Source organism: Sphaerodactylus townsendi, linkage group LG10 (assembly GCF_021028975.2).
Source record: "Sphaerodactylus townsendi isolate TG3544 linkage group LG10, MPM_Stown_v2.3, whole genome shotgun sequence".
Classification (NCBI taxonomy): Eukaryota; Metazoa; Chordata; class Lepidosauria; order Squamata; family Sphaerodactylidae; genus Sphaerodactylus; species Sphaerodactylus townsendi.
Genome location: NC_059434.1, coordinates 61,536,871 through 61,548,434, shown reverse-complemented (window position 1 = coordinate 61,548,434; position 11,564 = coordinate 61,536,871). Strand labels below are relative to the sequence as shown.

The 11,564-nt window shown below is 42.1% G+C and overlaps 1 protein-coding gene across 4 annotated transcripts; it reads right to left on the bottom strand.

Annotated features, from left to right (window-relative positions):
* On the bottom strand, positions 1-7,084 carry GAR1 (GAR1 ribonucleoprotein). 4 transcript variants are annotated; one of them, XM_048508666.1, is made up of 7 exons: positions 6,733-7,084; positions 4,528-4,695; positions 4,288-4,442; positions 1,893-1,952; positions 1,207-1,309; positions 929-1,027; positions 1-275 (listed from the first exon to the last, which is right to left on the bottom strand). In XM_048508666.1, exons 2-7 carry the CDS (start codon positions 4,688-4,690, stop codon positions 262-264), a joined length of 594 nt encoding a protein of 197 aa, XP_048364623.1. In that variant the 5' UTR covers positions 4,691-4,695; positions 6,733-7,084; the 3' UTR covers positions 1-261. The 4 variants fall into 4 exon arrangements, with proteins under 4 accessions (XP_048364623.1, XP_048364622.1, XP_048364620.1 ...); XM_048508665.1 differs by having other exon boundaries at positions 1,207-1,345; positions 4,528-4,692; positions 6,733-7,081; XM_048508663.1 differs by having other exon boundaries at positions 1,207-1,345; positions 6,733-7,080.
* Between the last annotated feature and the right edge of the window lie 4,480 nt (positions 7,085-11,564).

The window sequence follows — 11,564 nt, the reverse complement described above, 5'->3', positions numbered from 1 at the left end:
TTTCTTAAAAAAATAACATTTTATTACATGTTTGATAAAAACATGGAAGTCCAAATGTATTTCAAGGTCAGAACTATAAGATCTCTGCAGTTCTTCAATAACCTTTCTTAACAGTTATCCATGAGCCAGAGGTAAGATAACGCTTCCTTCTTTTAGTCTATTGAAAAGCTGGAAAAGCCTGTTTTACAGCATTCAACTTTACAAGAAATCCACTTCTGTTATCCTGGCGACGACTCCAGAATCTGTTTTTCAAATCTTCATTTAACGCCCTCGACCTAATTTAAAAGAGAAAAAACACAAATTAAACTTTGTGCCTGATGCTTGAAAAGACTACACAATTTCTTATAAAGAGACGGGTGAAGCAGTACCTGCAAGTCTCATTCCTATTTGCACTATGGACTTTGAAACACTGTAAGAATTGGGCTGGGTGCTCTACTTACTATTCTTAAAACCATCCACTACCAACGGAAGCTTCTCTATACCACTCTAGCTGCTAAGGATTACTGATTCCTTTGCCAAAATATCCATAAGGATTCTGGAAAATGTTCTCAAATACACATTTATGCATCAACCAGGGCCCCTGAATCTCACCACTGCTCTTCATAATCACAGTGCGTGCCAAAGTGCAAAATACTCTCCTATGGCTGCAGATCAGAGCTAGCAGACAAGCTGCACTTTAAAGAAGGCTATCTTTGGTACTGATGTTTCCATCGAAGCATTCTGATAAGTTTCCAAAGGAAGGTTTAGCTTCTTGGGACTCAGTTTAAAAACGATTGCACTTCTACAACATCAAAAACCAGAATGCAGCTTTGAATGTCTGTATGAATGTGACAGTGGCATAAAAAGGTGTGTGTGTGTTGATGTTACTCAATTTATTCTTGGAATTAGCATCATTAATTTGAATGTCTATCTATACAAATATCCTTACCTCTAAATCCACGGCCACCACCTCCGCCTCGTCCACCTCTGAACCCTCCGCCGCCGCCTCTGAACCCTCCACCGCCACCTCTGCCACCCCGGAAACCACCTGCAGATAGGTAAATAGGGAAACAGTTTAGATTTTATGGGTAACGAACAGGTGAGAAAACTACCCAGAACAATATGTGCCGTCTCCAAAATCGTCTTGTTTTCAGAACTGGCTGTTCTACCCAGAAAAAGCTCACTTGCTTCATGTGATCACACAGCAATAAAAAAAATGCAGCCTACCTCCACCTCTTCCACCACCACCTCTGCCTCCACCTCTGCCTCCACGCCCTCCTCTTCCACCTCTTGGAGGTCCTTTCTCACCAGGAGGCCTTGGCAAAAATCTCTGCAGAGGGAGCAATTTTGCTGGATCGATAAAGAACTACAGGTGGGGAAAAAGGCAGCATTGTCAACCCCACCTCTTTCTCACATTGCCATACATGAAACAACTTAAACTCGCTCCTTTCATAATTGAGGAATGAGTGGAATGAATGTTCCTCAGGACAAGTCATCTCCATATTTTCCTTTTCAATAGCCCTTTATCCTGGATGGGGAAAATTTAAAAAGACTAGCATCATTGTACCTGTCTTTCCCCTCTAACCAGACTAATACTGGCTGAGGGAATGCGGGATAGGGAGTAGGAGCATATTTCTGTCTAGGAAACAGTTTGTGAGAGCTGTGGGAGGTTGGAATCTAACCCTTTCTACCCTGCTCCAAAGCCATGGTCAAATCAACCCAAGAGTAAACAGCACACTGGAAAATTCAGCTACAAATCCTCTTGAGCATGCAGTCTGAGCCCGATTTCAAGCAGACCATGTTACAGTGCAATGTATTGAATGCGATACACATGTAGCTAGCGCATACATATGTTTGCTTACTAAACTCCTAACAGGGAAAGCTGCATGTGATGTTCATTAAGGGAAACTCACCTTCTGTAACTTTTTAAAGGAAGACGCTTTCATGTTTTCAGACAATTTCACTGAAAAATACTGTTAGAAATTTAAGGATTATATTGCAAGGATTATATTTATAACCTCTTTAATAAAGAGTAACAGTTGTTTCATTTGTGCAGTTGGTAAGTCACATGGATTTTTTTTTTGGCATTTATATTATAAAATCCTACTGTTTCTATAGAAGAATGTGTACTTCACAATCCTTTTCCAGTTTACATTTCAGGCAGGATTAGTATTCTCAGACAGTAGCCCAAATTCTTACAGCTTGAAACTGAAACCATGAGAACAGGTGCCCTTTAGAAGCATTTAGTGTAAGAAAACACAGTGGTACTTGAGAAACCCTCTCTAAGAAAACAGTAAGCTGCAGAACCCACTTAGCTCAGATTTTTGTTTGGTAATTATATTCCACTAGGTTGGAAATAGTTCTCACCTAATCCTTAAGAGACTTTCCAAGTCCAACTGGAGCCAATCAATTTCTTTGTGAAGTCATTCAAACCAAATCCCCTCAGCGAAGAGAGGAAGAGCTAGACTGAAGTCAAGAGACCACGATAAACATGAAGGTCCCCAGAAAGTCTACAAAGGGTTTAAGTGAAAAATCCCCAGTGACAATAAGATTAAAACGTTCCTATCCTGAACTGTCTAGAAGTTCTGTCAGAAAACTGAGCTTCGGAAATTCAAAGAGAACATTACTTTTAACACTTGGGCACAAAACATGTATTCAAAAGAAGCTGCCCGTTAAAAGTACACTTATGTGCTCCTGATCAAACTCAACTGTTGCTGCACTGAGGATCAGCTACATAGAAACTGTCAGCCATATTTCACCTAGGCCTGGCTGCTACCAACTTTTCTGCTGATGTGAGAGGAACGAGAGGCCCCTTTGGACTTCTGTGCTGATACGAGAGGGATGAGAGGCCCCTTTGGACTTCTGTGCTGATACGAGAGGGATGAGAGGCCCCTTTGGACTTCTGGGAGATCTGAGCAAAAGTCATACAGGAGGGGGCTGCAGTGAGCAGGGGAATCAGATAAAGACTGATAGTGTCGTCCCCCCTCTTGCAGGACAAGAGCTAGCAGTATCCAGCCTCATCCCCATTTCTGATGCTAAGTAGTACCATCTATCAATCCTGACAGTAACTGACAGGCATGTGTTTGTGTCAGATAGAATTATCTTAGAAAGATTTAGAGGTACCATGGAATTATGGTATACAAACTAATGTAATAATCAGAATTAAAAGTATTGTCAACACCTCAACTTACACAGTTCACCTTTTCTTTTCCTGAACACTGTGCCACCCACCATATGATGGTCTTGGTATCTACAAGCATCTTTCTGATCCTTTAACTGTCCAGGTACCAGATCAACTTCCACAAGACAGAAAATATTGGATATTGGTCCCTGAATATATATCTCCAGGGTCAAGAGTCAGTATTTAATCAAATGAATTTTATAACTAACATTCAAGATGTATCCAAGATACCCTTCAACCCATCTACAGTGTCTTATTGTCCAAGTAAGGGACACCAAATAAGGAGGCAAGAAAAAAATAAAGTTTAGAAATGCAAAGCATTAAAAAAAAATCTATGCCCCACTTTACAATCAAGTACATATGTGCTGAGCAAAGGATAAATGAATTACCACAGCATCCTCCCAGACTCTGAAAAGTTCCAATCCATCAGACTGCTAGGATGAAATACCAATCACCAGCTAGCTTATCCTGCAGCTTGTAAAAACAGAAAAAGAAACCCTTAAGATAAAGCAGGGGTGGGGAATATCTAGCCCACGGGCCGTATAAGGCCCACAAAAGCATTTGGACTGATCCACCACCACCTATCCCTCCTGAAATTGCTCCACCACCAAAAATTGGGCATGTCAAGAAGATAATAAGGAGGGCTTCCCAAGGACTTTATTGATATCTGAACAAACGGGGAATGCCCATCCATGCAAGCTATGCCTTGTGCAAAGAGGGTGGTGGTGGCAGATCTCCAAAGGTTTCCCCGGCGCTTTCTCCAAGCAGAGTATACAAAGCCCCTGGCTCTGCAGCACCTCCTCAGTTTGTGGCTAATTAACACGGAGAACTTTGACTTCTATTTGGATACTAGAGGTTGCTAGCCATCGCATTAGGAGTTAATTAAATGTTTGACCAAATTGATAATTGATAACGAATGATGTTATAAATATCCAAATGGCCCTTGGCAGAAGAAAGGTTCCCCACCCCTGCTTTAAAGTCTACAGAAGTCAATGCTATTTTTGATCTTACAGTTAACGATTCTTCTTCTTTTTTTTAAATGCAGAATATAGATATAAATGCAGCAAAATACATCTTGAGGAACTGTATCTTCTGTAAACATTCAAAAGTATACTATTAAAGGATACAAAGTCTCGGAGTTGCCCAAATATTTCATCCACTTTTCCAATCTGCTCTTTATTTTCTAAATAGACTGGTGCATTGAAATAAGGTACTTTGTTTTCCTGAGTTATACATTTGCAAACAATGTCATCTTCACACGGGTGCATAAACTCTCCCAGAACTGTAAATTAAAAAAATATATTAATATCACACATTCAGTCCAAACGTAAGCGTGTTTAAAAAATCCATCCAGAACTAATACTTACTAACAACACTTTCTGGGGGTCCTTGATCATATCTGTTGAAGCCTCCTCGGCCCCCTCCTCGGCCAAATCCACCTCTTCCACCACCTCGGCCCCCTCTGAAGCCACCACCGCCCCGATTGAAGCCTCCGCCCCGATTACCACCACCTCTTCCTCGAAATGACATCTCTTCTGTTCAATACAGAAAGTGTTCATTAGAATTAACAGTTCTTCCATCCTTCCCAACAACTGTCTGGCATTTCTACTGCACCATATACTAATGACAGTCAATATACCAAAGAGTGAAACAGCTATTAAGCAGCAGAGAGATATTAAAGGCTGGGACAATCCAAGGGGTTTTCTTAAATGGAAAAATTAAGAAACTGTAGACAGCACTGAAAAAACTGCCTATGAGGTTTGTGTGTGTTTTTTTTTTGCAGTGAGTGAAATGCTTTTAAATACAAGATTTTATTCACACAAAATGCATAGGGTTTTAAAAAAGGGTTTTTTCTTCCTTTCAGTTTTTCCAAGGAAATATTAGCAGCACTGAAAATAACATCTCCTTTGAGTTTTAATATTTCCTGGAAGTGCAGTAATCTGTGCTTTTGCTTGTACAAACCGGCCATCCCTATGAAGAGTGGGGCTGGTGAAGGGACTTGTAGAGTAGACACGGGCTTGCACCACTGAGGGTTCCTGCCTCCCTGACACAAGTGGTAAATGCAACAGTGAAGGGGGCAAATAGGGAGGCAGGCAGGTGCCTTATAACCCACACAGCTTGGTGGCGCCCAACCTGGAAGCAGCCTTCAGCCCCACTGGCCTAAACCTGGACACTAATGCAGCTAGGGGCAGGTTAGGGCGGTTCCGGGGACGAAGCCAACCTTAATTTCCATTGGGCACAGGCCTCTGACTTATGCTACCCAAAGGCAAGTCCATTTGCTGCAAGCCCATTTGCTGCAAGTCCATTTCCTGTATATATTCTGACTACTTAGAGAGAGGAAAGTTTGTAAAGGCAGTACTCAGCCTGCTGGAGTAGTAAACAAGAAACCAAATAGAGAGCTTTTTTAGTGCTGGCACTTCACCATTCCCCTCTGAGACTCCTCTGTGACTACATTATTATCTTTTAGGTGAGAGGCCAAAATGTTTCTGTTTATCCTGGCTTTAGTTCAGGTTACCGAGTTTTTGAAACAGCATATTATATAGTCAGTTTTTAGCCTAAGAAATGTATAATATCCAATTTAAGCTGCTCCATATTTTACCCTCTTGGTGTCTTTGAACACTTGGATTTAATAACCCAGCTTTTATTATTCTTATGTTGTTAGGTTTTATTACTTCTAAGCCACCTTGGGCAGATCCCTGGGCAAGCAGCATATACATTTTCCAAATAAATAATACAGTCTACTTACAAAGACCACCATGAAAAAGTAGTAAAAATAATATTTTCCATTCAGTTATACAGCATAGCTCTGTCTAACAATAGCAAAAGTAGATCAGGTGGGGGGGGGGGGTACAAGAGGCTTGAACAGAAGCTCAAACCAGGCACCTTTTTTGTTTTTTGAAAGCAAGAAGATGAACAGCTTCTCCTGCCCATTATCTGCCTCATGGTATTACCTATCCCCAGAATATTAATCTAACACTGAAAAGTAAATTGCAGATTTATCACAAGCTTCTACTATGCACTGTAAATGCTTTTAAAGGTAATGCATGAAAACAGTCCTAAACCCACGGGGGTTAGATGGACCAATAGTATTTTGGTATCGTAAGGAAGACCAACAGTATTGTGTATTGGCAAAATATCATGGAAGCACATAGCCTTGTCAGACTCATCCACGATCCAAATCTTGTGCATCTAATATTTGACCAGCCTATTTTATTTCTAGAGGGATCTACCTTCACCCAGGAGCTGCAAAAACAGGAAGGGCAGCGCTCATGTGCACACTAACTTGAAAACAAGCAACACAAATGCTTACTTTTTGTGAAGCACACACAGAACTGCACTGCATTTTTAACTCGGAAATAAACCACACTCAACTCCAAGAGAAATGTCCCGGGATTGCAATCCTAGACCCACTTATGTTGGTGAAAGTGTCATGGACCCGACTGGGAGTTTCTTCAGAGCGAATAAGCACAACACTTTCTTTTGCCCTAGCCCATCAGCCGCCGCCGGCCAGACGCCAAAGAAGAGCGAAGTACGTGAGACATTCCCTACAAAACCCCTACAACTGGGCTCACCAAAAACACACTCCTCTGCTCCTTCCCACGTGGACTTCCAATGGGACTGCACCGACAACGCCTGATGACCTCATCAAACGGCGCCCGTCTTTCTGTCACACGCATGCGCACCGCCGAAAACTCCCCCATCCTGAACTGGGCCGAGAGGAACCTGCCGTAAAACATGCATGGCGTATTTCACGACACTGTCGGACGAAGGCTTTAAAGATCATGAAGATCGACCTGGGTTGGACGAGAGAGGACTCGCAATTATAGCCCTTTATGGCCATTGAATTTGTCCCTTAACCGAGATTTCAAATGCGGCTTTTAGTCTTTGCGATAAGTTCCAGTTGACAGTCACCATGGGGTTGTGGTGGGTTTTCCGGGCTGTGTGGCCGTGGTCTGGTGGATCTTGTTCCTCACGTTTCGCCTGTATCTGTGGCTGGCATCATCAGAGGTGTATCACAGAGGGAAGTCTGTTGCACACTGTGTCCCAGATGCAGGCGAAACGTTAGGAACAAGATCCACCAGACCACGGCCACACAGCCCGGAAAACCCACCAGAACCAGTTGAATCCGGCCGTCAAAGCCTTCGACAATACAGTAACGGGTTCTTGTCTCTATGTTGGAGCGCAGGCTGAACTTCCGGTATTAATCCGGAAGTTGTGATTGGCCTGTGCGTTAGGCGATTATTGGGAATGCCGCTCTAGTACTGCGTTTCTGTGGTGGCGCCGTTCAATAAACAGGATAAGGCATATTCTTGTGGCTAAGTGCTTAGAATGCCGAACTAGAAGTGGATTCGGGAACTACTATTTATAACAAGTTGCAACTCATTAAAAATATGCAGTGTGGAATCACTCTAGGACGGCTTAAGTTCAAATGACCTGCTGAGCCGGCAGGCACCCTTCTTGCAACTCACTTTGTAGGATAAGGATAACCCATCATGTACACCGCTCAGAGAGTAAAAGTATAAATAATGGACAAGCTTGCTTTTGGGTGCTAAAAAATTTCATTTATGGAACTTTAGTCTTAACGAAGTAATTTTGTTTAGATGATTAACCTATCGCATATAGGGTGGATTTGTTCATTCAAATTTCAGTAATCCTAGTGGTAGTACATTGCTCAGCTCACACTGTGTTTGTTGGATGTTTCTTTGAATGGACTGTTATCAATTTATACTAGGTAATTTGTTTAACGCCTCAGTGAGGAAGGGAGACTTATGAATACAGTAAATATATAAATAATTTTGATTCAGAAATGGTTCTGTTTCATCAGTTCAGTTTTGTACTACCTGTCTATGACATTTCCTCTGGAAATCTGCATTATTATTTTTTTGCATGCACACACGCACAGAGAGGGAGAGGGCTAAAAACAGCTTTAACTAGCCCCACAAATTAATCTTTTGGAGAGGAGGAAAGATGAAGGTATCAGTTTAATGAGAGTTACTTTTTCTGCAAGCTGATGTGAGCCTACTACAGTGATGGCGAACCTATGGCACAGGTGCCAGAGGTGGCACTCAGAGCCCTCTCTGTGGGCACACGCAAACAGAGTGCCCCACACACACATCTTGGCTGGTCTGGACTCGATTATTATCATTAAACCTAAGACCTAGTTTTGGGGAAGCAGTGTTAAGTGCTGTTAAGCACTGTTAAACCCCACTGATTTTCATGCAAAGAACTAAAGCGCGATCCTTTACCTGGAAGTAAGCTCAGTTGCTGGCAATGGGGCTTGCTTCTGAGTAAACCCTCCTAGGGTCGTGATTCACTCATGTGAAACGTTGCACGGTTGCTTCAAAGCAAAGCCACCGACTACCATCAAGCTTACTCCCGAGTAACGCACACCTCGGAGCCAACCGTTTTTTCTAAACTGAAACCTCAGTATTCAAATTAAATTGCCATGTTGGCACTTTGCGAAAAATAAGTGGGTTTTGGGTTGCAATTTGGGCACTCGGTCTCGAAAAGGTTCGCCATCACTGGCCTACTAACTTCAATGAATTTAGAAGGATGTAACTTTTCAGGATTGCATTGTTAAATTACTTTCTCCAGGAATGTCTGAGAGTTTACTTGGAATAAATATTGCTATATCCCAAGGGTGGCCAGACTTCCTCAATGAAAGAGCCACATAGAATAAACTTTTGAGAACCACAAGACTTGAACAAATATTACACACACTTTTTTATCATTACATGCCCATTTTGTTACAAACTATAGAAATATTAAGAAATATACATAATAATTATTTATTAGGTAATGTTCATTAACATTAAATGAGACTGCAAAAACAGCAAGAGGAGTAAAAACAGATATTGCTAATGGTACTTGTTTTTGTCTAAGACCCTAAATATCAGGTCAAAACAGAGAAAAGAATCAGAGATAGTTACTGTACCTTTTTCAGGATAAAGATGACACCAGATTTGGACATTCTTCAGGTATTTCCTGGACCATCTTTGCTCCAGAATGCTCCATTTAGGTGGTTACCTAATGCTCCGTTTAGGTGGTTACCTCCGTTTAGGTGGTTACCTGGTCATGGTGGTTACCTAATCTTGTCCCCAAGGGACTAGGAGGACCCAAGTGAAGCATTCTAGAACAAAGACGGTCCAGGAAATGGCAGATGAATTATCAAATCTGGTGTCATCTTTATCCTAAAAAAGATGTCATTGTTACTGCTACTAGAGCAGCAGTGGCGTAGGAGGTTAAGAGCTCGTGTATCTAATCTGGAAGAACTGGGTTTGATTCCCAGCTCTGCCACCTGAGCTGTGGAGGCTTATCTGGGGAATTCAGATTAGCCTGTGCCCTCCAGCACACACCAGCTAGGTGACCTTGGGCTAGTCACAGTTCTTCTGATCCCCACCTACCTCATAGGGTGTTTGTTGTGAGGGGGGAAGGGCAAGGAGATTGTAAGTCCCTTTGAGTCTCCTGCAGGAGAGAAAGGGGGGGGGATATAAATCCAAACTCTTCTTCTTCTTCTAGAAATGTTGAGAGTTTCCATCTTTGCTGTGACTCATTTAAAATCCAGCTGTTATGTTGTCAAGATACGAATTAGCTCCATCAGGTGCTGATTTTTGAGGATTGCATGATGCTTCAACTTTAATTTTACAAACTTCACTATAGAATTCAGTGATTCACGTCGGTATGTTGTAATCCACAAGATCCACCTTCTGCAAAAACAGAAATTTCAGGAAGGTCTCTCAAGACCTTCAGTTTCTGACCTTTTACCCTTGAGCTAGGTAGGATAAGCACCCAAGGACACAACCCCAAGAAGGGAGCAGCTATTTCTGCAGGGCACTCCCACACTCTTCATCACCATCACCACCAGGGAGGAAATCTGGTGGACCATGTGGGAAGAAAAAAAGAAGAGGAGGATGAAGCCAAGGGTTATTATTAAACATAGGAAGTTGAAAACTGAATGCATCACTCAGCAGCAATAGTAGCAGCAGCACGCACACATATTTTTACATATTGAGAGGATTCTGCTGCCAGTGTGGGGAAAGAGCCAAGAGATCTCCCTAGGTTGTGAAGGGAAGGGGGGTACTGCTTTCCCCACAGTGGCAGGGGAGCAGAGTAATTTGTCTAGGCCTGGGTGTCAAAAATGCTTGGCCTTATGAGGAACGTAGATCCTCCAATAGTTCATTTCACTGATTACAAAATTTCGGCATGGAAGTGTGTTCTTAATAAGAATTAAAGGGCGACCTGAATTATATCTACTTCCATAGAACCGATTCCTACACTATATGCACAATATTGCAACCTTGGTCTGCTTTCATAATAATTGAAATTGTGTGGTTGTGTTTTCTTTAGGACAAGTCAGCTGATTTCTCAGCAATTTCCATTTCACTGATGTTTGAGGAACAAGGAAGTGAACTGTAAATTAACATTGTTGACTGCTAGCCACCTTTCATTTTCATTACTATTTAAGGCTTGTCAAGTTGATGAAGGTTGTATCCTTTCTGCCCAGCAAAATCCCCAAAAATGAGCCAAAGTCAGCAAAAATGTGGACACTGTTTTATGATGTTTCTTGGCAGAACTGGTAATGCAAATTTACTTTTACTATCATTAACATAATTTATTGCATGGCAGGAAACTCTAGAAGAGTCCAGGGGTTTTCTTTATGATATATAGCAGTGAAGCACATGGTATAGTGGTTTAGAGTGGTAGAGTCTAATCTGGAGAACTGGGTTTGATTCCCCACCCTTCCAGAGGTGGGATCCAGCCAGTTCTCACCACTTCTCTAGAAGTGGTTACTAATTTTTTCTGAGTGCCAAGAAGGGGTTACTAAAGCAACCTCCCTACCCTATAGGGACTGGAGGTGCGTGTGTGCGGCGGCGCCACTGTTTGAATCCCACCACCATTGGAACCTGTTATTAAAATTTTTGGATCCTATCACTGCACCCTTCCACATGTGCAGCTGACTCTTATCTGGTGAACTGGATTTTTTCCCCTGGTTCTACACATGAAGCCTGCTGGGTGCTAGCCGCAGAATGAAACTAGCTACTTTCAGCATCTCCTTCATCAGTTTCCACTTCATGAGCTTTTTGCCTAATTGTTATCATGCTGGAGCTTCTCTTCTTTCCTACATGGCTAGCACTAATTTTTCGCGGCTAGCACTTTCCGCGGCTAGCACTAATTCCACTGATTACTTTGATGTCCTTATCTCATCCATATATATGGAACTGACGTTTTGGCTGGTTTTCAGATCTTCAGCCTTCAGAAGAAGAATAAAAAATGTTCTTCCGGTTTATGATAAGAAGAGGTTTGAATTTGTTGGGATTTGCAAGTGTCTGTCACAATTCAAACATGAAGGGGTTGACTATCTGCATGCTAATTAGATACTGAGGTCAGAGTTTTATGGCCAGTT

Bases quoted from the DNA above. Each gene is read 5' to 3' on its own strand.
- GAR1 (XM_048508665.1), bottom strand. From the start codon at position 4,690: ATGTCATTTCGAGGAAGAGGTGGTGGTAATCGGGGCGGAGGCTTCAAT. The intron at 4,443-4,527 runs GTAAGTATTAGT...TTTAATTTACAG, and splicing joins ACCCCCAGAAAGTGTTGTTA to TTCTGGGAGAGTTTATGCAC. The intron at 1,346-1,892 runs GTGAGTTTCCCT...CCCCACCTGTAG, and splicing joins CCTTTAAAAAGTTACAGAAG to TTCTTTATCGATCCAGCAAA.